At 41.3% G+C, this 22978-nt stretch overlaps 1 protein-coding gene across 1 annotated transcript in view; it reads right to left on the reverse strand.

The window, feature by feature from the left end:
- Nucleotides 1–1017: 1017 nt before the first annotated feature.
- Nucleotides 1018–22978, reverse strand: part of dnah1 (dynein, axonemal, heavy chain 1) — a gene marked incomplete at both ends in the record, with an annotated part of 35362 nt that continues 13401 nt past the window's right edge. The window contains 44 exons of the mRNA XM_080026603.1: nucleotides 1018–1139; nucleotides 1694–1928; nucleotides 2043–2249; nucleotides 2711–2855; nucleotides 3614–3744; nucleotides 4020–4190; nucleotides 5022–5198; nucleotides 5598–5777; nucleotides 5882–6052; nucleotides 6167–6298; nucleotides 7730–7888; nucleotides 8167–8311; nucleotides 8425–8621; nucleotides 8746–8897; nucleotides 9048–9243; nucleotides 9371–9596; nucleotides 9992–10152; nucleotides 10264–10413; nucleotides 10732–10851; nucleotides 11034–11159; nucleotides 11439–11570; nucleotides 11784–11975; nucleotides 12093–12260; nucleotides 12460–12651; nucleotides 12744–12929; nucleotides 15922–16032; nucleotides 16164–16355; nucleotides 16631–16802; nucleotides 16904–17112; nucleotides 17353–17488; nucleotides 17887–18083; nucleotides 18294–18524; nucleotides 18773–18951; nucleotides 19371–19544; nucleotides 19657–19814; nucleotides 19906–20066; nucleotides 20246–20386; nucleotides 20477–20578; nucleotides 20705–20863; nucleotides 21061–21180; nucleotides 21314–21508; nucleotides 21604–21781; nucleotides 21885–22039; nucleotides 22160–22251. Of these exons, the coding sequence (XP_079882729.1) occupies nucleotides 1018–1139; nucleotides 1694–1928; nucleotides 2043–2249; nucleotides 2711–2855; nucleotides 3614–3744; nucleotides 4020–4190; nucleotides 5022–5198; nucleotides 5598–5777; nucleotides 5882–6052; nucleotides 6167–6298; nucleotides 7730–7888; nucleotides 8167–8311; nucleotides 8425–8621; nucleotides 8746–8897; nucleotides 9048–9243; nucleotides 9371–9596; nucleotides 9992–10152; nucleotides 10264–10413; nucleotides 10732–10851; nucleotides 11034–11159; nucleotides 11439–11570; nucleotides 11784–11975; nucleotides 12093–12260; nucleotides 12460–12651; nucleotides 12744–12929; nucleotides 15922–16032; nucleotides 16164–16355; nucleotides 16631–16802; nucleotides 16904–17112; nucleotides 17353–17488; nucleotides 17887–18083; nucleotides 18294–18524; nucleotides 18773–18951; nucleotides 19371–19544; nucleotides 19657–19814; nucleotides 19906–20066; nucleotides 20246–20386; nucleotides 20477–20578; nucleotides 20705–20863; nucleotides 21061–21180; nucleotides 21314–21508; nucleotides 21604–21781; nucleotides 21885–22039; nucleotides 22160–22251 (7235 nt within the window). The remainder of the gene's footprint in view (nucleotides 1140–1693; nucleotides 1929–2042; nucleotides 2250–2710; nucleotides 2856–3613; nucleotides 3745–4019; nucleotides 4191–5021; nucleotides 5199–5597; nucleotides 5778–5881; nucleotides 6053–6166; nucleotides 6299–7729; nucleotides 7889–8166; nucleotides 8312–8424; nucleotides 8622–8745; nucleotides 8898–9047; nucleotides 9244–9370; nucleotides 9597–9991; nucleotides 10153–10263; nucleotides 10414–10731; nucleotides 10852–11033; nucleotides 11160–11438; nucleotides 11571–11783; nucleotides 11976–12092; nucleotides 12261–12459; nucleotides 12652–12743; nucleotides 12930–15921; nucleotides 16033–16163; nucleotides 16356–16630; nucleotides 16803–16903; nucleotides 17113–17352; nucleotides 17489–17886; nucleotides 18084–18293; nucleotides 18525–18772; nucleotides 18952–19370; nucleotides 19545–19656; nucleotides 19815–19905; nucleotides 20067–20245; nucleotides 20387–20476; nucleotides 20579–20704; nucleotides 20864–21060; nucleotides 21181–21313; nucleotides 21509–21603; nucleotides 21782–21884; nucleotides 22040–22159; nucleotides 22252–22978) is intronic.

Genomic DNA, 22978 nt, shown 5'->3' on the forward strand with positions numbered 1-22978 from the left:
CAATGGCCAATCACTGTCACTGTTTGTTTAAGCACCACCCTCCTACAGTTCAGTCATATTTCTCCACTAGCCTCGTGTAGCCGCCTTAAAGGAGCAGGACGCACGCTCAGCTCAAAGTCAAAGGAAGTTGAGCTGGTTGTTGGCTTGTTATAAGCGAAGGTGGAGATATATGTGGATGTATTGTCCCAGACAGTTACAGCATAATATGTTAAAGGTGTAGTTAGTGATCCTGGAAAATGCTTGTTGTCAAAATCACTTTTTGTCAAAATCAGTGACTATCTCCTCATAATGAGCTACCTGTCTGAAGCTATTGTGTCATCATCCCTATGTTGGTCCCACAGCCCCATGTTCCTGAAATTGGCGATTCGGTTCAGGCTGGGTGGTTAGGGTTAGGGTTACGGTAAGGGGACAGGGATAGGTTAGACTAGGAATGAAACACACCCAATCAAACATACAGACATACCATTCTCTATTATAGAGTTTGATTACTTCAAAATGTGGGACCAACGGGCTATGGGAACATAGACACTCTCCCGTGGGTGCATGCTGAAATAAAATCCAGTGTGAATATACACAGCCATATGCTCTGTTGGGAAAGTTGCTAGCTACAGTGGCCCCCCTTTGTTTACTTACCAGTTTACAAGGGCTAGGCTGTGTATTAACACAGGATTATGTTTTTTTTCAGAACACACACAGTACGGAAAGGTAGCAGATAGTGAGGATATTTTGACTGATTTTGAAAATAATCATTCTCCAGAATCGCTGAATTCGCCTTTAATGTTGGATCCCCCTGACTGAGTTATTTTATCAGTAAATTATCGAACATAACAATATGACACTAGTATGGCATTGGGAAGAACAGTTTATTTAAAGGAGAGTTCCAGTGAGCTCAGTTTTGGTGTTATTTTTCAAGTGTCTATTTGATTCTTTCCGAGCTTCCACAGCTGCAATCACCATCACTGTGGGCTGTAAAACAAATCTGCAGTTTAAAGACAGGTGTTTTTTTTTTGTCTATGTTCAGTAGTCCAGTGCACAGATGAGAGCAACTCCCCGTTTGATCCAGTGTCCCTGTCTTTGATCTGTCGGCAGCTCCACGGCGATCACATAGTTGGTGGAGTGACCGGTTGTAGACAGAGTACCTACGAAAGCACACAAAAACAGTTTAGAGACATGACGAGACGACATTGTGACTGTTTGTACTTTTCCGTCGCTGTGCTGACTGAAGTTTGTCTATGTGTTCCCCCGAAACCAACACAAGTTGTTGGCTTTGGGCTGCGGGTGGAAAATCCTGAGCTGCACTTTCAGACGCATCGTGAAACTGGACACTTGCTGGTATCTATTTTGGGTGAGTAATAAAACCACAAACAGGAGACGTGCACAAACAGTGAGTAGCAGCTCAACACCCAGTCCCTCTGAAGAACAAGGTTAATACCCTGAATACAATGGATTTCACCAATCTGGAAGTAAGATACTTTGGGCCAGATCCACTAAGAATAGATTGCGTGCGCTACTAGCTCCATGATTTTCAGCGAAATAACACCCGCAATCTGCCCCTTGAGTGCAGTTTGAGCGCATTTCCCCCTTTGCACTTCCTTTGTGAATTGGACACTATCTTTTCTCTCATTTGCACAGGTTTAGCCTATCGCAAAAAGCGGCGCAATCCTTTAGTGGAACTGGCCCTTTGTGTACTAACCAGCACGTGTGATGGTCTTGTAGATGGGACAGACGTAGATCCCAGAAGTGGGAGGTTTACGATTGGGTTTTGGGGTCAGCCAGATGACTGACATTTCTGTGTAGAGCTCCTTGGGCCTGGACTCTGTGAGCTGACCTGCCTCGGTATCCCAGCGAGCCCCCTCCAGGAATAGACCGTGAATGTAGCAGCCTGTGTCTGGTTTCTCTGTTATCTCTGATACTGACTTCAATATTACCTGAGGAAGAAGAGATTTCACAAGAGATGAGGAGGAAACAGAAACCGATCTTAAAAGCAGTTCCAACACAAATTGACAGTATACTGTATGTCGATATTCAGCTTACTGTCTTACCTCAAAGTCAAATTCAATTGTGTCGATGGAGGTGCCGGTGCGACGGGCGTAATTCTGGAGGGTTCCAGTGAGAAAAGCCTGGGGGAAGAAGAAGCCGCTAATCCAGAAGACAGGTGGAATGCTACTATAGATCCATCTATGCATGAAATTAATCCTCTGAATCAGGTCTGACACCCAAGAGGCCAGAGGCTTCAGGGACGGGTAGGCCTGGAGGGAGAGAGACACACGGCCAGTCAAAAAGCTATGTATTCTTAGACAGCAAAGCAGGGGATTATTAGAGTGGGACAGAAATGTCACAAAGGTTCACATGGTGCCCTCTAAACTGAAATCACTCACAAATGTCAAATGTCCAAGTCACATCCTCAACTTAAAAACAATAAAACAGTTTGGATTACCTCATAATAATAACCTAAAAGAATGTGTAATTTTGTGGCTTAGTGTTTGTGGGTCAAGGTTTCTCTTAAAAAAATATCCAGGATGAGCCATCCTTCCTAGAACTTGCTAAATGTATTAAAGTACAAGAAGGTTTTTTGTTTAAAAATGTTGTGTTTTTTGTTTGTTTTTAGGATTTTCAGACAATAGATAGATAATACATTTGAATAAATGTTGCATGGTGTGATAAATCCGTTAGTATTCAATTGTCTCTGGTGACGGTTGTGTTAACTTGCCTTGGCCTTCCACATATTAGGCACCATGTTGAGGAACAGGCTGTTGGCCATAAGCTCCAGTTCTGATGACATCACCACTAAACCCTTCAGAGCCTTCACAATATCATTGAGACTCCGAGAGATGACCACCAACAACGTGTTATATCTGAGAGACAAAAGATACAAACACCAATTACTGAAGTCCTGTGATTTAAGGTCATTCATGTATCCTACTTTAAGCCAGCTATTAACAAAATTACAAGAGCATGTGCTCCACTCTTGTATATGCGTTTAATCAAGTTGTGCAAATTTTGCCTGAAACGACTTGAATATGAATTCTTATACTGTAATGGCCTGTATTGATGTAGTCAAAAATGTAAATGAGTAATAGGTTAATTACTAAGAAGTACATTTCCAGATGGAGTTCATGAAAATAAAATGAAATCTTTGAATAACAGGAACACACTGTACACAAAACTTGATCAAAATACGATCACAGACCCACATCAGAAGCTACAGCAGATTAGACACAAATTCATGTAAAAGTTCATTTTAAAAGTTAACCAGATAATTATGGTTGGTGGTAGTAACTTCTGAATGGTACAATTTCAGAGACTGGTCTCAAATTAGATTGGTTACTCTTTTATTTGCTATTTTGACCTTACAAATGAAATAATTTGACATTAACATTGGACAGAATTGAGATCCATTTTCCCCAGATGCTTTCAGTACAGCACAGTAAACTGTAAACATTTGATCCCCTGCTGGATGAGTATTATCTTTCAATGTTTTGCTTGGGAGTGTGTATCAAAGCACTGCTAACACAGACAGAACATGAAAAAAGTGACTCATACCACCTGATCATGAGTGATATGTGTTATTATATCAAGTGGACCTGCAGTGTGGTTTGGTCTGCTATGTTACCTGATGACCTCCTGGATGAGCACTGTGTTCATGGACTCTTCATAGAGGACAGGGTACTTTTCCATCACCTCCTGGATATTGAAAGGTTTAGGAATCTTTTCAAGGACGCTTCCCACTATCTCCTCCACTATCTATGGTAGGGAAAGGGGAAAACCATCAATGAAACATTACATGCCTCAGCCTGAGTCCAGGCATTTAGAAAAGCCAATGACAGAAGAGGTGATCCTGATGGGCTCCATTTTCTGAGCTAAGTATGATTGGCTAAAAAGTAATTAATGGAAGTACTAGTTGTGTTTTTTTTCTCTGTTGTCCTACATCTCTCTATCTACATGTTATAGGTATACATGTTACGATATGATGCAAGTGTTACTAAAAAGAGGAAATGCGAATCACTAGATATTTGTACCTCCTCCAAAGTTTTGCCCCCAGACGCTGCAGCTCGAGGCTGGAGACAAACCACGGCTCCCAGCAGGGCGAATGTCTCATTCTGGGCAAAGCTGATGTTAGCGTTGTCATGGAGACCGAAGATCTCAGGTGTATCATTGATGGGCAAACCACGAAAGTATGCCAAGTAACCCTAGGGTCAGAATTGAAAAGACAACAGGTGGTCACTTGTTGCTGACAACAAATGGCATCAATTAGTTTGATAGTCAGAATTGGATATGCACTGATTTATATGTGACAATTTGCATAATAAAGCATAAAACATTCAGTTGTGTTAATAAAATCTTATACACAACCTGCCCAGAAACCACAGTTTTTTTAACTTCCCTTCAGACTTTTGATTTGATAACATTAGAATTATAATTTTGACCTTTTTAGGATCTGCAGGCACCCTGAATCTACATGTGAAAAGCCTACACCTGTGTAACTGACAATATAAAGGGTTGACAACAAGTCTCACTTCCTACGAGTCTCACTTCTTGCATTTCCTTATTTGTGAAAGGAAGCAAGAACAGAGAATTTTTTCAAACCGTGTGATAACTGGCAATTCAACATTTGATCATGGCTTCTTTATATTTGAATGATCTGTGAATGATGGCACACAGGCCGGTGTGGCTTTGTCTTATAGAGGTGTTTCAACCTTTATTTGAGCACCCAATCTTTATGTATTTACTCTTTAATATAATGAATAACTGTTTTACTTTATTGTTTTCTTTTTTTAAAGAATAATCTTCCTATCCTAGTTGTATGTTGTTTAGTTACACAGATATCGTCAGAGATGACTGCCTTGCAATGTATCACCTATAGGAGACTCACCATTAAAGTATACTGGACACTGAGTTAGCCTGTGATTCCCAAATCTATACAATAAATGCAGTTTTGTATACGACCTGATGCAGAAAAAGGTCAAGTCTAATGCACTACTCTTATCACACTCTTTTGAAGGCTATTGCCTTTATCGCACCTTGACATCCAGAGTTGTGTCTATCTGCCGGTACACGCCAGACGCAGAGTAGAAGTAATTATCAACAAGCACATTGGGACAGTAGAAATCCTCTAGCACGCTGAGGAGACATCGTCTGTCCCAGTCGTCGGTCACACGGCCTCCATAATTAATCTGGCCTGCAGTGTATGTTAACACCTGGATAGGGGGAGGACAACATGGAGAGACAGTAAGTTGAAGTAAGATGAACAACACACACACACACACACACACACACACACACACACACACACACACACACACACACACACACACACACACACTGTCTGATACCAAAAGTTATGTTTCTTACTAAAATGCCTGTAAGCATAGATCTCAACTATCTAGTGATAATAAACATTTTACAACAACAATGAACTGTGAGCAATGGTTGTGTAATCAGAGTGGATCAGGATAAGGATCAGAGTGATGATAACAAACGAATAAGGGGGAAAAGAACAGCAAGATAAGGACAAAACATGAGAGGAAAGGTTGCAAAAAACTAACTTAACAGATATTTGGGTATATCTGTTAAGTAACCTGCCTTTTCTCCCTCACCTTGTATGGGGTGTCCTGGTACTCGTCCAGGAACATTTTGAGTTGGCTGATGCAGATGTTCAGATCCCCGTCTGTAAAATCGTATGGAATGTTAAAGCCCAGTGGGCCGAACTTCCTTCGCTCCAGAGCAATTCCATGGAAAAGACACAGAGACAGCAGCAAAGACTTGAGGTTTGCTACCTGGAGAGGAGAGGAGAAATAAGTCAAAAAGTCGGCAGATTTTCTAAGCAAAAGTATGAGGAGGTAATTATTCCAAGCAGTATTGTGATTGAAACTAGGCAGACCTTGGTGGAAGTTGAGATAAAATCATTGTTGAGCCTCATGTAAGTTTTCTGTAGATTTGCCTTGATTCCCTTGGGAGGCTCGATGGTCATCTTTGACCCGTTTTGGAGAATGGCCACTGGGAACTTATTGCTGGGAAGACTCGTGAGCCACATACGGAAGTCCTTGTGCACCTGTTTGAGGGTTAAGGGGGCCACATGATGACAGTGGTTGTAAAGTCAATAAAAAGGCCTGTCTAACATATATTATTACTACAGTGTATAGTGCGTGGTTGCATATGACCTGACCTTTATTGGATCGATGTTCTCAATCAGTTTTTCCAGGGAAGGCATCCAGCTAGGTGCCAGGTGACAGTTCTGTAAGAAAACCCACTGCCCTCTTTCCATGGCAGCATGCATCAATCTCTCAGCCAAGGGGCCCTGAAAAACACAAACAGCAGCAGAAGAAAAGACAGAAGTTAGAACAACACATGGTCAAAACAGTAAGATTGTTATGAGGCTTTTATTTAAGAGAAAATATTCACATTAATTGACCCTTATTTAAGGAGTGAGTAACATAATACTTTGTTTTAATGACTGCTGCATACAGTTATATATTTTTTGACATTCTAGCAAGGTATGAAATTAGCGGGGGCTCGGGGCAAAGTGCCCCTGAAAAATTTAAAATTACCTTTCAAATTCATCTGACAGGGGCTTTTATTCTCCCCATAAAATAGATAATAATTGTTTGGGGATGTTAACGGCATTTATATGCATTTGCAAAGCCAGAGTAGAAAATGGCCAGCTAGGCATCTGACCCACTTTCCTGCAATCACAACTCCTCTCAACTTGTATGGGAGTGCAGTTGGCATTACATTTAATTCTCAGTGATATTAAAAAGTCTTACATTTATTTAGAGAACCCTTGTGATAGGCTACACTAAAAGAGGAAACAAGGTATTTCCCAAAATTTGATAAAATTGGAAATTATCCACAATGCCTCCGAAATATATTTAAAGCTGGGGTATATGATTTGGGGAGAAAATAGCAGTTGGGATAAAGATTCGAATCCAATACCTCAACCGCTCCACTTGTTCTCTTTGGTCCCTCCCCTATGGTCCCTCCCTGACACGCTCTACACCAACAACGTCGGTGCCAAAGTGAATGGACAGTCCCAACAGCCAATAAGAACGGAGAATCGGAGCCTCGCTCTGATTGGTCAAAGTGTACGCTCATGTTAACTTTGACCAATCAGAAATCATATACCCCAGCTTTAACAGGGCAAAAAAAGCCTGTGGTAAAAAAGTTAATTTCATACCATGCATTCTAGAAGTTTTCAGTTCAATGTAGATAAAAATTGAGGAAAAGGTGATGCAACAGCGCAGCATGAGTCACAACTAACAAAATTGGAAGTAATGTGTTAAAATCCCATGTAAAACCTATCGAAGCGCTAGAGGGGAAGAGTATTGCTCGGATAAATGTTTGGTCGGCCACTAGGTTCAGGTTTGTGTACATTGAGACTGCCTTTATCATGAAGCCTGTATGTGATGTTAATATCACTGCGGCCTGAACTCGTTCATAGTGTCCTGGAATCTAGCATCTGTCAAAGTACTATGGTACATTGTCCTGGACTATGGTCAGAAATAGAGAAAACAATTAGCACCGAGGTGGCCATTCTTAACAAGACGAATGAGAATGGCCTCGTTCTTTGAGAAAGTGATTTCCTCCAAGGTCAGACAGTCAGACGGAGAGAGAGAGAGTGAAAGTGTGTGTGTGTGTGTGAGAGAGAGAGAGAGAGAGAGAGAGAGAGAGCTACAGAGAGAGACAGAGAGACATAGAAAGAAAAAATTCCCAGCGTCCTTCTGGTCCTGACCTGGCCCTGGCCCAGAGAGATGGAAGTCATTTTCTTGGAGAACTGCATGACGTCAGCAAACTTGTAGAGGTCAGCAGCGGGGTCAGTGCCAGGGGACAAGACAAAGATGAGGGGAGTGGAGAGGGACGACTCCTTGAAGACCACAGACAGGTCAGATGTCTGGTGAAGAGATGGAGAACGAAGAAGTAAAAGCTGTGAATACTGGTGGCATGCACTGTAGGGCTAACAAACATCTTCAGCTGGATTCAGAATTATGTTTATAATGTTTTTACAGCTGCAGACCAAGTCATATAGTAACAAAGTGAGCCATTGCTGTCATGTTATTATTACCACACTTCTTAGTCACTTACATACGTATATAAGAAAAATGTTGTGTGAAAACATACTAATCGTTCATAATATCAACAGTGAGGCAAGCTGGAGTAAAGAGACTCTACCTGATGTTCTATGAAGCGCTGTCCCATCTGAGCTGAGAGAAAGTCCTGCAGGCCTTGTATGAGACAGTCACCCCTCAGACAGCGCAGGGTCAACAGCTTCTGGAATGAGTCCAGCTTTGTGTCCCACTCTCCTGGGAGGGGCTCCCTGTAGGCAAACATCCACACCTTGTTAGATATTGGCAACTTCTACACATACTGTAACAGTAAAAATGAAGTAAACAAGTGTGCACATGTCTACAAAGTGGTTATCATGCATGCCTTTGAGGCTGGTTACTGTCAAAAATCCTCCTGAAACCCTGAATATGTTCCTGGAAGCTCTCAGCCAGGTTGCTGAAGTGCTCCAGAGCGCTGAGGCCCAGGATGTCCTGCCATGCACGCTCCGACAGCCAACTAACTGCCGGGTTGGTCAGCTCTTGGACAGGCATCCCTCCAGATAGCAGGAAGCGCCACTCAACCTGCCACAGCGACCCAACAAAGATTCATCAAACGCATCTGAATTAAGTTGACTTCCGTATTATATAAGATCTTACAGGTCATTAAAAAGTGGAGAGAGAGATGCCAAACTCCTCTGTTGCTCACCATATCAATTTGGTTCCGATTCATCATGATGCGAGCACACAGGAGGAAGGCGAACATGAGTTTGTGCTTCTCAAACAAGCTGCGGCACACGTTGCAGTACAGGCTGAAGGTGAAAAATTCATTGATGTTGGTGATCCTCTGCTCCACTGTGTCTGTGAGACACAGGTCAAGAAAGTCAGTGGATTTTTACATCTGGTTTCAATGATATAAGCCAGTCTTAATGATTTTTCCATCTGCACAGGCATAACTCTTTGGCTAATCTTGGAATCAGAGATGATAATAACTGTGGAATGTATTTGTACCTGCTCTCTCAGAGTTTGCAATGCCAGCCATGAAGATGCCAAGGAACCACTCTAGTGAGTACTGGTACATTGGGTCAACATTGGACAGGTCCGACACACAGAAGAAGAGGATCTGTGTGCGCACAGCCACCGGCACATACTCCAGGCGGGTGAGGTCAATGTCCTTCTCCGTCTTCTCTGCCGCCCTCACTTTTGCCTTCACGTCAAACCAGATTGTGTTAGTATAAAAACCTGACAATAGCAGCTGAGTATGAGTTTGATAGCAAAGTAGCATATATGAGGTTTTGGAAGGTGTTATATGTGAGAAAAGAAAATTGGCTGACCTGGATCTCTCCAGCTTTGATCTTGGAAGCCCCTAACACTTGGATGAGTTCCTCATTGTCCACAGGATTTCCCTCTGTGGAGCTCAGTCTGAACAGGATCTCATCCTCAATTTCTTTCAGCTCCTGTTTCATCTTGGCGTTGCTGATGATCAGTTGGTTCTTAGCCTCCTCCAGGTCTGGACGTTCCTCAGCCACCACCTGGCCCAGCAACTGGTCCTCTAGACCACTGCAAACAAGCAAAACGCATATTTACACAAACAAATAATTTTTTGTATAACCCTATTATAAATGTTACTTAGTATTGCATGCTTTGCACTTATAACATTTCAATAATAACACCACTTGTGTATTTTGGATCCAGTCCATCAAAAAAAAAAAAAAGTGAAAGCTATTAAATCAAATCTTAAGGAACATGTCACTTTATATCTTTTATAATACAGTTTTATTCAAGATTTTGGGTCGAAGCCAGGGTCCATTAAGAGGGGCAAAACAGTGTGTCTGCCAGATTTCCACATTGAAGGAGTAAACTTTGATCATAACCACTACAATTAACAACAACAAAATAAGATTGTCATTGAATAACTGAATTTAGCTTTTATCGGTTGTTACCGGATGTGTTACCTGGGTGACAGGGTGAAGTTAATGAGCGTGACGTTGGTGGAGACCTCTGGAGAGTAGTGTGGGTTAGGCAGCTTGGTGGTGATGTACATCTTGAAGGCTTCATGATAAGGGATGACTGAATCACCTAGCTTCAGCACTGTGCTGCCTTGTTGCTTGAATGTCTATGGGCCAAACATTTGAGACAAGCAGATGAGTGATCAGTAGCTATTTGCACAACAGTGCCATACAGTATATAGGTGATGGCTGAGTGTAATAGATGTGTGCGTCTTCACCTGTTGCAACAAGACAGGTTCTAGAGCAGGATCTAACTCCTCTCCTACATTCTCCAGCAGGCACGGTTTACCAAAGCGAATGGCATTCTCAAGGCTACGGAGGAAGTCCCGGTCACTAAGCTTCATAGCCTCCAATGCATTGTCTTTCTCCTGGATGACAACAGGAAGCAAGTATGAATGAGCAGTGTATCAAATACAAATACTGGAATATGGATGACCTAAAATAATGTCACCTCAACCATTTACCCATGGTGCATAACTACTGAACCTAGTTAAGCACCATATAAAACATCTGCAATGAATACTCTGCTCAACTCTTGATAGTAGCAAATAAAGCATAAATACAAACTAAAGATTTGATGTCATGTGATAAGTTAAAATCTTTATCTTGCTACTTAACATGTCTTTCTGTCTCACAGGCACCCTCTGCAGTTATGTTCAGATCAGCACACAGAGGAGTGCCCTCACCATGTTTTTGATCCAAGTGTTGGCCTGTCCCTGGGGATCAATGAATAGAGGCCAGCGCAGCGAGTACTGGGTAATCACACCATTCTCCACCGAAAGGTTATCCTTGGGCAAACCTGATATCTTTGTACATAGAAATTATAAAGTGTCATTACAATAAAGGTACATGACTAAGTCAGTTTAGGTATAAAAGCTCACTAAGTCAGTCTTATGGTCTGACTATTGCAATTATTATATTATAATAATTAAAATCTGTTTTAAGTGGCTTAACCCAGAAGGTCAGTTGGTGAAAGGTTGGTTCTGACCTGCCACGAGCGGACTTTGACTGGATCTCCTAGGGTACTGATCAGGTTGGGTGCGTCAGTGTGTGGAACACTTAGCTCTTTGAAACAATGCAGCCAGTCCTCTGCCATGGCTGCCCTGTACTCTCCCTAAACACAAAAACAATGCACCTTAATGTAGATCAAACAATAAAACTGTACTGACTTGCAAAAATACAGTATATGAACTGTAGGTATAGGAACACAGAGAAAAACTATGGCCAAACTACCAACAATTTTTTTTACAATACTAATGTTTTTAGGCATACTTTCATGCCCGGAATGTACGATTGTAATAGGTCAGATTTTGAGTTGAGTCAAGAAAAGTAAAATTTCTTTTTAATTTGGCAACTATCATGCCCCGCACGCGCTGACGTACAAGCCACTTACTGTGAAGGGTCCCAGGTATGCTATGTATCCTGCAGATAAAAGCACATCGCCTGCAACATTATTAACCATGTAATCCAGATGCTGCACGGTTTCCTTCCAACGCACCTTCTCATCTGCCAGTCCACCAATAAGCTGGAGAAGATAAATGCATCATCATCAATATGAGTTTTTTTGTTTATTTGTTTATTGTCTGCAAATATGTTGAAATTAATGATTTTTTTTCGTATCCTCTTCCTTACCACGTCCCTGGTCTGTGTAATGCACAACTGTAATGCTTATAATAATAATTTGCCTCCCCGGGATAAATTCCGTGCTGCCTTATTTAATCTTAGCCCTCATTCTGACCTTGTCTGCTCGGACGAGACGGGCCTCGCACAGTTGATACTTGTTTTCCAGCTCCTCTTTCTTAGCCACACAGGCCTGGTACGTGGCCTGCAAAGTGGCAATGCCGCCCTCCACTGCTGCCAGCTGTGCATTGGCATTATCCAGGATGATCTGCGTTGCAGCTAAATCCTCCTGGGCTTCCTGGAGAGCTAGCTGAACAAATATCAAATATTTAATGTTTAGATCACCTTTTAAGTTAGAAAACATGTACAGTGGTATCTTACACTGATAACCAAGATAATGGCTCAAATGTGGATTTCCAGTTTTTACCCTTTTAGGTTCCACAGCTCTGGCCACAAAGTGATATACGTGCATGGCTCGCACCCACTGGCAAATGGAGGTACAGGCTTTGGAAACTTTGGCAATGTTGGCTGGCTGGAACTCCTCATTATCTATGTAGGGCTGAACTAAATGTATGACACTGTCTGGGATGTTTTCCTGCAGAAGTGATAAGTGTCAAAAACAAACAAAAAAAGCTGCTTTAATACATACCAGAGATCTCAAACAAGAAATGACCAAAGTAGCATTAAAGTCTGAAATTTAGAGAAGCTTAAATCCAATCTGAAAGAGACAATACTCATGTGCTGGAGAGACAATGACACCATACACTGTAATTACAATGGCATTTATGTTCTACCTTATCATACTTGAAGAGACTCTCCAGAAACTTGGCAGGATCTTGTAGCAGACCCTTACCAGGTTCCCAGTAGTCATCGATCTTGGTGCCAGGCTTCTCTCCAGGTACCCTTTTGGGTTTGACACCCCTCATAATGCACATGGCTTCAATAACCAGCTTCACCCCGTTGGGAGGTCGCTGCATGGCTCGCACCTATAGGGAGAGAGAGTCATATTCTACACATTAACTTACAAGGCCGTACCATTTGAAAAATATATTGAGAAATTACCAACACAATCCCTGACCTCAGTGACATCATTCTTGTTGAGTGACTTGAGGCTGGTGAGGGCTAATTCCAGGGCTGGCAGAGCCTCATCCAAGTCTCTCTGGGCGTCTGTTGCGATGGCTCCTGCAAAACGGGCTTTCTCTGAAGCTTTGGCTTCCTCTGCTTGCACTGACTTCCGGGTCTCTTCTGCAACTACTGTGTCTTTCTGGCAATGTAAAGTAGAAGTTACATGCAAGGTCCATAGGTTATGAGTTGGCAAGCTTTCCATTAAAAAAAAAACATTGGCCTCCATTTTTGTTCCAGTATCACTAACTTTTTGTATTGTGGTCAAGAAAACAAAAGCATCTATTTCAACATTTGTATAAAGAACAAAAGACACTAAATGCAATTTATATTAATGTAGGGGAGAGTGGGGTGAGATGTGCCACTGTTTACTCAAAGTTATTTTAAAGTGAGACCTTGACAGTGAAGTCTCCAACTCAAATATGTACATATATTTCAGGACGTTGTGCATCCCTGGCAATAAAAACTTTTGATCTGGAATAAACTGTTTAAGAAATATAGCTTTCGGAAAAAAAGTTGTCTTGTGGCACAACTTGCCCCCGGTGTGGTGTAAGCTGTGCCACAAGAGAGAATACCATGGGGTAAATTGTGCCATTGATCAGAGGTGGGCAGAGTAGCCAAAAAATGTACTCAAGTAAAAGTAAGTTACTTTAAGATTATAATTACTCAAGTAGAAGTAAAAGTACTCATAAAAATAATTACTCAAGTAAGAGTAAAAAAGTATGTAGTGAAAAGACTACTCAAGTACTCAAGAGTAGTAGTAGTCACAAGTAGGCCTACTGAATTAGGCCTACTCCGGATTTATTTTTGAAATATACAGAGCAACACAAACGGTACAGAATAGACACGAACATAATATTAAACAGCAATGCTCAAATAAAGATATGTTAAATAACATTATTTTAAATAAAACAATAAATAAGGTCTTTAAAAATCAAATGAATAACCCTTGAACTCAAACAATAATAAATTAATTATCTGCCAAATTAAATATATCACCCTTCAAATAAAATTATAATAAATTAGGCTTGTCCAAAATTATATTAATTAAAACCAATACACTTATAACACTGTTGCAATTGTTTTGCACATACACATTTTAAAACTAATTCCTACAATATGTCACTGGCCCTGAGAAAATTATCTAGGTTGGGTTTAGCCCCAAAATTATAAAACACACTAAATTAAACTTCGTTACACATCAAAACCTGCTGGCACACTCACTTAACGTATGAAACTACAGAGTGGCTGAACAAAGAGACCACTCTCAGACTCTCACACAGCCAGACTGGGGCATGCGAAGTGAGTAGGCTACAGGGAGAACAGGACATGTGTCAAAGAAGAACAGTGTCTCTGTAATTGCGAGTGTGTGGGAGTCTGTGTCAATGCGATTGTGAGTGTGTGATTGTTATTTTGTGAGTTAGTGTGATTGAGAGCTTGCGAGTGTGTGAGTTTGTATTTGAGGCCAGGGGTGTGGCTATTGCTCCTCGGAATCAGCGGTTTCTTCCATTTTCTCGACTCACCCAGATAGTCGGTAAAATATGCGTTTAACCTACATGGCACGGCCACGGACACAACATCGGTGCGGAACCGGAGCCTTTAAAAAAGTCCGCGGACATTGTTCAGCCCATGGTTGAGCCCTATGACAACATGACAACACTTGTCATGTGACTGAAGTAGCTGCATTTGATTGGCAAGCTTTTGTAATGTGGTTTTTATTGGTTGAAATAGACACGTGATAGGGATGTTGGCTGAAGACGTCCCCGGGGAGAGAAATCACGAGAGAAATAGATCTCGCATGTAATAAATAAAATATATAAAAAAATAAGGTAACGACCGTCACGTAGCCAAATGGAACGGCGTAAAAGTACCGTTCTTTCTTCAAATATTTACTCAAGTAAAAGTAAAAGTATGTTGCAATAAAACTACTCCTAAAATTACAATTTATTCAAAAAGTTACTCAAGTATTTGTAACGGAGTAAATGTAGCGCATTACGACCCACCTCTGCCATTGATATATATCTCATAAACTGTAATGCAAGACAAATCCATAAAACAATTACTTATGTAAGGTTTATTTAGATTAAATAAAGTAAATATTGTACAAAGATTGAAGGTCAATTTTCTTAAACAAGGCCTAGCAGATCTAGGTGGTTAGGTGGTCTAGGTGTCTTAACTTAAGACACTTAAAAAAACAATCTCTGCCCATACAAAAAGTTCTGACTTGGATTACTTGATGGAGCGATCGATGTGTATAACCATCCGGTACGTATGGTCTGATGACGGGCCGTTATATTAATAATAAACAGCGTGCTGCACAGATATGAGACTGTTCACCGCGACCTTTACGTCAAGGCTACATTAAAAAAAATAATAAAATAGCTTAAGGATTCTCGTTGCTCTAATGTGGAAGTGGAATATATGATGCAAATTTGGCCAGTCGTATAAACAGTCGTATAGCCTACAAGTAGACTACGCTCCAAATCCTAAACGCGCACGGTGACGTAGGCAAGGTGCAATCGTGCCAAGGCCACGAGCAGTGTGACTACAGCCCAGCGGGGGGAGTGGGGAGGGGGGAATCGTGCTGAATCTTCCTGCAGCACGGAACAGGCAAACGGCCCTAGTGTGAGTGGGCCCTTACTTACTTATTTACTTACTTACTTATAACCCACCTAGGCCCTTTGGCACAAATCACCCCAACCCCAGAATTTTGGATAATTAGCATGATGCAGCAGTTTAGGGCTGACATCGTGCTAACTGTATAGACTCAAAGTGTAGCATACTAAGCACTCAAACATGTGTCAAATGTTTTCAAACTTGTCTATAATTGTTCAGACACAATAATCAAAAAACGTGATCATGGAAATTTTACTTTGAAAGGCAAAACACAGTTTGTTTCGCTTAAATGTGCTTATATCTTATTCCTTGTATCTCCCTTCTTTACAGGATGAGTCAAATGGATGGCTCTTCTTAAATATATGGTCACATTTCCAATTTCTTCCACGGTTTTCTAGAAACAAGGGGTGGCACAACTTCCCCACTGGCACAACTCAGGCCACTAAATTGAATTCAGTTACAATTACAAATATTTTGCATTGGCTCCAACATTTCTGTCTCTGTTCATTCTTCCTTACTTTGATGGTCTCCATAGTGACTTCTGTGTCCCTGGCAGCTTCTTTCAAAAGAGGTCTCATCGTCTCCAGCTCCTCCTGCATCTTACTCACATCCTCTGCTGTGCTCAGCAGCTACAGAATCACAGAACAGCAAGGAGTCAAATAAGAGTGCTAATCGAGCACATATACACAAATAACAAAATCATTTGAATTGTATTGTATTTATTATATAGTTTTTTTTCCAGTCCAGTCTAGTGCCTTGCCTTGTCCAGACCAGTCTTCATGCGCTGACGAGCACCGCACAGCTCTTGCTTCTTGCGTCCAGTGAGATGTGAGAAGATTTTGAGCAGTTCCAAGTAGCTCTTGGGTGTGACATAGTTGTGTCGAGAAAGCTCAGCCAGGTATTGTACACATTTCTGGGCTACCAACTCGTGGATCCTCACACACATCAATGTCTAGAGAAGGGAATCAATTAGGGGGGGGTTTCATTTTTCCAAAATTATTTAATGTAAAACGTTTGAGGCAGATAGGTTGAACTGAATTTTCACACACTTTGACAATTACACCTTCATACCAATAAATCACACACACACACACACACACACACACACACACACACACACACACACACACACACACACACACACACACACACACACACACACACACACACACACACACACACACACACACACACACACACACACACACACACACACACAATCCTCACCAGTCCCCTCATGGCTATAGGGCTGGCTTCCAGCTCAGGCAGCTCATTAAGGAACGATGTGGCCACAGCCTGCAGAGCTTCCTCTGGCCAGGCGCTGAACCAGTCAATTGTACAACATGTCACCAGGGAGGGAAACTGCCTCAGTCGTGCACGAAACACCTCACCCATAGGACTGCAGAGGAAGAAATGAGAAGCAGTGATTAGGGGAAAAAGAGAGAAAAGGGAGATGATAAAGAAATTTGCTTTCGAACACAACTTTGTACAATTACGAACCTCATGCAGAGCACAGTGTGGATGTTGCAGCGGACCCTCTTGATGTAGGCAGCCATAAGGTTGGATTTAGTTTGCTCTTGACCCAGGTCTTGCACAACTGGCTTCATGGCTGCCAGGATGCGCTCCTGCTCATCTGACGCATACAGGTTTGGAACATCCCCAGAGTTTAAAATGCTGTTGATATCCTCTAAGAATGACTCACTCTTAATCTGGGGGATAAACACAATGGTTATTATGAGAAAAATACTGCCTTGTCTTCTGGAGAGAACACAGGTACATTACTACATTTTGCATTTTTGTTTCTGCTGTGCTACTGCCAACAGTACAGCAGCATTCCTACCTCATGGCAGTCCTAGTACAGTGTGTAGTAAGGTGTGTTAGTGATGCTGTTAAACTACCACTCACATGTAGTATACTGTAGCTTGTGATAAGAGATTGCTATTGTATACCTGTGTGTCTACAAAGAGGAAGGTGATCTGCTGGTTCAGCAGGCCGGCCTTCATCATGATGCCTTTAATATCTTCTCTCCACTCTGCCTGACCGTAGTTCTTCGCCAGCTCAATCTGGAAACACTCAAATTCTGACCTGATGTGGACAAACGCACAATGAAGATCACAATATGATTCAAATACCATACTGGTGCATGCTTTAGAACTTTAACAGTAACTTGTGTATACTGTACTACATGGCGGAAAAATCGTAAAGGAACTTAATTTTTTTTTATTTTATTAAAAAATTAAACTGGCTGGTATCTGAACTATCACGTACTTAAAATAAATAATGCAACTTTGAAATCAAACAAAAGCAATACTTATTTAGATAGTGTGCTAAAATCAATAGAAACAAACAGCTTCCTATAATCATTACAAAAAGTCATCAATGACATAACTGTATAGAAAACATGCAAAAACCAGCCGTGTGGAAAAATCTAAACAATAAATTGTATTGTGGAATGGGAGGTGTGCAAAATGTGAGAATCTCACATATATGATGCCAGCTTGGTTAGTGACTGGCGCCCGCTCCCACCCACTCCAAGCAGCAGGGCATTGCCCAGGGGCTGGCGCAGGATGCGACCGATACGACACACGTGTTCAATGGCATCCATGAAGAGCACCAGCTTCATCTTGGCGGTACTGACCTGGTTATAGTCGTCCATGTATTCCTCCATCACTTTCATCAACTACATGATATAATATAGGGGTAAAAACAAACAAAAACACAATCATTATGTGAATCATACAGTCCCTCCATTTATGATGTAGAGCGAAAATTTAAAAAAAAACAGATCAATGGGGAAAGTTAAGCATATGAACTACAATGTACTGTAACTACCCAACTGTGTAGCAAAATGTACCTTAAAATGTTTCCGACAAAGGTTGGCACAACTCACTTTTTTTTTATCGTCAATGAGTGTGTAGAGTTTTTGGTCAGCTCCAGGAATCATAAAATCTCCATACAAAACAGGTCGACAGGGCACAACCTTTTCAAAGCTGCAGTCAAACTGCTCAATACAGTCCTTCAGGAGATCGTTGAACCAGTCCCTGTCCTCAGCACACACCAGGCGGTCCTGGAAAATCCGGCAGCTTTCGTGGTACCACAGCTGCAGCAGCTGCTCTTTGTCCTAAATTCACCAAAGTAACACTACTTTTACATAGGGGATTTTATGATGTCACACCTATTGTCAAGGCCTCAAAAGCCATACAGTGCACTGCTTATACTTCTTGCTTCTTATGGTATTCAGACAGACATTCCACTGTGGCACAAACTGTATGTATCTAATGGATAATGTGATTTATAATCTGAGAGGATATTCCAACAATCTCCGTCATTATAGTGATAAAGTAATTTGATTCTGTTAAATCTGGCAACCTCTATCATTCCAGCTTCAGCCATGAGGATGCCCTGAAAGACTTTAGAAAGGTCTCTGAGGTTGAAGGTGTAGTGAGACTTGGATGGAGTTGGGAGGAGCTGGACGGTAATGGTGGAGTAGACTCGAATAGTAGCATCTACAAGAGCCTCATTCAGTGGCTGGATTATTGGCACAGGTCCTGGTGAAAATCATCAGCATTGAAGAGTGAATAACATTAAAACACGAAACTTAAGTGAAAATCAGTTTACAGTAGGATTTTGAGAAAATACTTAATCGGAAGACACTTCAACATGTGTTGTTTATATATGCTCTTTAAATTTGTTCTTTGAGTAATACAACTGAAATTGACAATTATTCAGTCTTGTTTTGTGTCTCCTTATAACATACAAGCTACACTAACTTACAGGGGCTTTTAAATGATTTACACTATTTGTCTACTTCCATTCTCTGTGTCCTTGACTTACTGCCTGGTTCTTTTTTACTCATATTTCCATCTGAAAGAGAACAAAGATAAAGTTAGTTACAAAATGTATTCTGTACCCTACTAGTCCTATCAGTACACTCAAATCCATTTTTATTATTAAAGCTCAGACTCACCCATCCAATTGCCCAGAATGGTAGAGAAAATCTTTTTCTTGCTGGCATCGTCCATTTCAGTGAAGGACAGGAAGTTGAAGTGGCGTGTGAAGCGCTGGGTGAGCGGGTTCCGGCCTCCTCCTGGGGGTCCCATGGCACAGGAGAAATTGATGTCCACTATGTGCTTGAATGTCCCTGTGGATAAAGGACAGGAAAACAGAACACAAAACCTAAATTTATGTAGACAACAGGCAAGAAGGAGTTAACATTAAATAATAAAAGCATAAAGGAACAACATAATTCTCACCTATCTGTTTCCTGTCATACCAGCCTCCATGGTCCATCCACTGTCTCAGAAGTTCAATAGGAGGCTGAGCACCATAGGTCTCCAACATTGGCATGTTGAGGTCATCAATGAAGAAGATAAAGTACTTTCCTATTGGAGGTCCAAACACACCTTTCCGCCTGACACACAGGCACACGGATCATTGAAATTGTCAGATGTCTTGTAAACAACACGTAGTTGTATGGAAAGTGTACAGTCGAGAAGACATACCTTTTGTCTAGTTTACTATCAATGTAATCTTGAGTCTGATTGGCTGAGGTGCGGGCAGAGAACATGAGGAAATATGTGATGTATTCAGAGGACATGTTCTTCAGCAGCTTGTCTGCCATGGTCAGGGTCTTTCCTGTGCCAGTTGGTCCAATACAGAGTACCTGGACAACACACACAGACAAATATGAATCTAGTTTAATGGTGCCTTTTCAAAGGAATAAAGCATTTATTATTGGATTCTGAAGTGCTATATCTGAATGATATAGTTTGACCTTAGTTTATTTTAAATAAAATGTATGTAGACAGATGTTTGAACTTCAACTACAGTCAAAGTACTCACAGGTTTTTTGTTGGTCAAAAGCATATCCATGAGGAAGGACATTCTCATTGTGTCAGGAGTGGGAACGATGATATCAGAATAACTTGTCTCTGGGGTAATTGTAACACTCTTCGCAGATTTCATCCAGCTGACCCACTGGACCTGGAGCAAAGGAAAAAAAGATGATGCAAGCAAAAATGCATGTGGAGGTCTCAGAGAAATCTGAATGATTATGCATAATCATCTATTTACTTTTCTTTCCTCCTCTTGTTCTTCATCCTCAAAGTTACTAATCCCTGCATCATCAAGCCTGTAGTCATACACCAAGGCCTCTTCTGGGAAACATAACTGAATCTAAAGGACAAACACATTTATGTTAATGAAAAATATAACTTGATCAAGAAATCCTCTATCTATCAATAAAAATAACATAAGAAATACATTGATGTTGGGATGCTAAAGCAGAGATGCTGATATGACCTTTTCTTCTGCCATTTTGTTCTTGAACCAGTGACTGAAGCGCTTGCAGCTGGCAGCGTCTCCTGTGGCTCCAACGCTCCACACCAGAGAGAAAAAGAACCAGGGCTCAATCAGCTCCTTTAGACGGTCCAGTTTCTTTTGGGCCGGGGGCTTCTCACCCTACAGAACAATTAAGGTTTTAGGACTTAGGGCATCACAATCACATTTACAGAAGTACTGTTTTTTCATTAACTTCGAGGAGAAATCAATGAATTCCTGCCCATTCATTTAAACATAGGACGTTGTTGGAATTGATTGACTGAATTTAAACAAAATTGCAGTTTTTACAGTAGCCCAAAACAAAAAGCTGCACACACTTCTTTGACCTCAAAGGGGTTAAAGAAACAGTCCATCAGTTTAAGCAGACTACAGGCAAGGTTGCTGTCCAGGGATGTGATGACCTCTTTTACTGATGTTCGGACAAATGCGATGGAGTCCTGGATAAAAGTACAGAAAAAAAGAAAGAAAAAAAGCAGTAGGCTACATTGTTTATATTATCACAATCCACTATAACAAAAAAAGACTAAAGATTCCCTGCTGGTCTCTTTCAGTTTATGTCTCCCCTCTCACCTGCAAGAACCTGGCAAACAGGGAGTTCAGATGTTCTGTGTAGGGTTTTAGGACATCAGGGATGCGCTTCAGCCAGCACTCTGTAAAAGGGACGAGGCCCAGGATACTTGGCTCCAGGTAGACCATACCACAGCGGGAGACTGTGGCTGGAGATGCCACCGCCAGGTCTTGCACCTCAAACATCATGGTCATCACCTGCAGATAGGAAAACACAAAATGTCTGGATGCACATGGGATGGAGGACGACGAAATGGGGGAAATATCAGGACTGTGAAGAGACTCAACCTTACATCAGAGAGCTTGATGATTTCCCCAGAGCTGAGGCAGAGTTTTTTGTTGTCATCCAGCACAGTGTTCATGTTCTCAATCCATACAGCATCCACTGGCCCATCAAACATGTACCACATTTTCTCTTTGCTCATGGTTATTGCACCTCCACGGATAAGAGATGAGAGGATACCATCTGTCCTATAGGGGTGGAGAGAACAGCAAAGAGTGTGTGTGTGTATCATATAAGTCTGACTGTAGCTGTGCGTGTTCTGTAGATTGTGTGGATCATAGCTTCACTTACCACTCGTGTGTGAGCAGGTCATACTCCCCGTAGAGCTGTCCCATGGTTATAGACTTGGGGTTGAGGACGAATGTGTGAACCGTCTCATACAAGTCACCACTCACAGAGGGTTGGCCTTTCAGAGCTGTTATTGCCGCACCTAGTATCTCATAACACTAACATATGCAAAACGTAAAACTTACATACACGACTCTGCAACGCAAGGCAAAAATAGATTTTCAACTTTGGAGAGCTGTGAATAAAAAGTTAAAAAACAAAAGTTTAAAAACACTCACCTTTGTTTTGCCTGATCCAGAGGGTCCCACCAACATAAGGCCATGTCTCACCACAGTGGTCTCATACAGCTGAATACACTTACTTATATACCCTGCAATCACCACAATAAAGTCAGCTACTCATCTGAAAGACAGGTCCATGTATAGTTTGGTAATTCGATTTTCATTTCAGAAAAGGATATTGAAAAACCAAAAACGAGAGGTTATTTGATTTTCGTTTTAAAATACCAAAATGAAAATTGAAATACAAGGTGTTTTTGTTAATCAGGGACAAAAAGGGACAAGCTTATCTAAACAAAACTGAAACGAAAAACGGCCCGTTTATTCATTTTCTGCGACAGGAAGTTGCCATTTACGGGGACTAGTAGGAGAGCGGGTAAAAAGTGCAGTTTTAATGAATGGGTCTGGATGAAATTTATAATATTAATCGAAAATAAATTAGGATTTGTGTGTGTGTGTGTGTGTGTGTGTGTGTGTGTGTGTGTGTGTGTGTGTGTGTGTGTGTGTGTGTGTGTTATAAAATGGCAGGGAGACTTCAGGTAAAGTTATTTATTTCATGTAGCATGTTTAAGGAATAAATTTTAACTTCAAAAAGACCGCTTCACCGGAAGAGTAAGTACAATTTTATGTTGTATTTTTTGCGTGCATTTCCTGTCCATGTCCTGAGATTGGCGCTGTCCTCTGTTTTAGACAGACAGAGTGGCAGCAACTAACTGCCTTTTCCTCTCTCCTACACAGTCCCGTCCCGTATTTAAGATGCACGCATGCACAATTTATGAAGAAAAACGTGGAGCCTCTTGAATTAAATAATTTTAGATG

The sequence above is a fragment of the Ammodytes marinus genome (genome assembly GCF_949987685.1).
Source record: "Ammodytes marinus genome assembly, chromosome: 4".
Taxonomy (NCBI): Eukaryota; Metazoa; Chordata; class Actinopteri; order Uranoscopiformes; family Ammodytidae; genus Ammodytes; species Ammodytes marinus.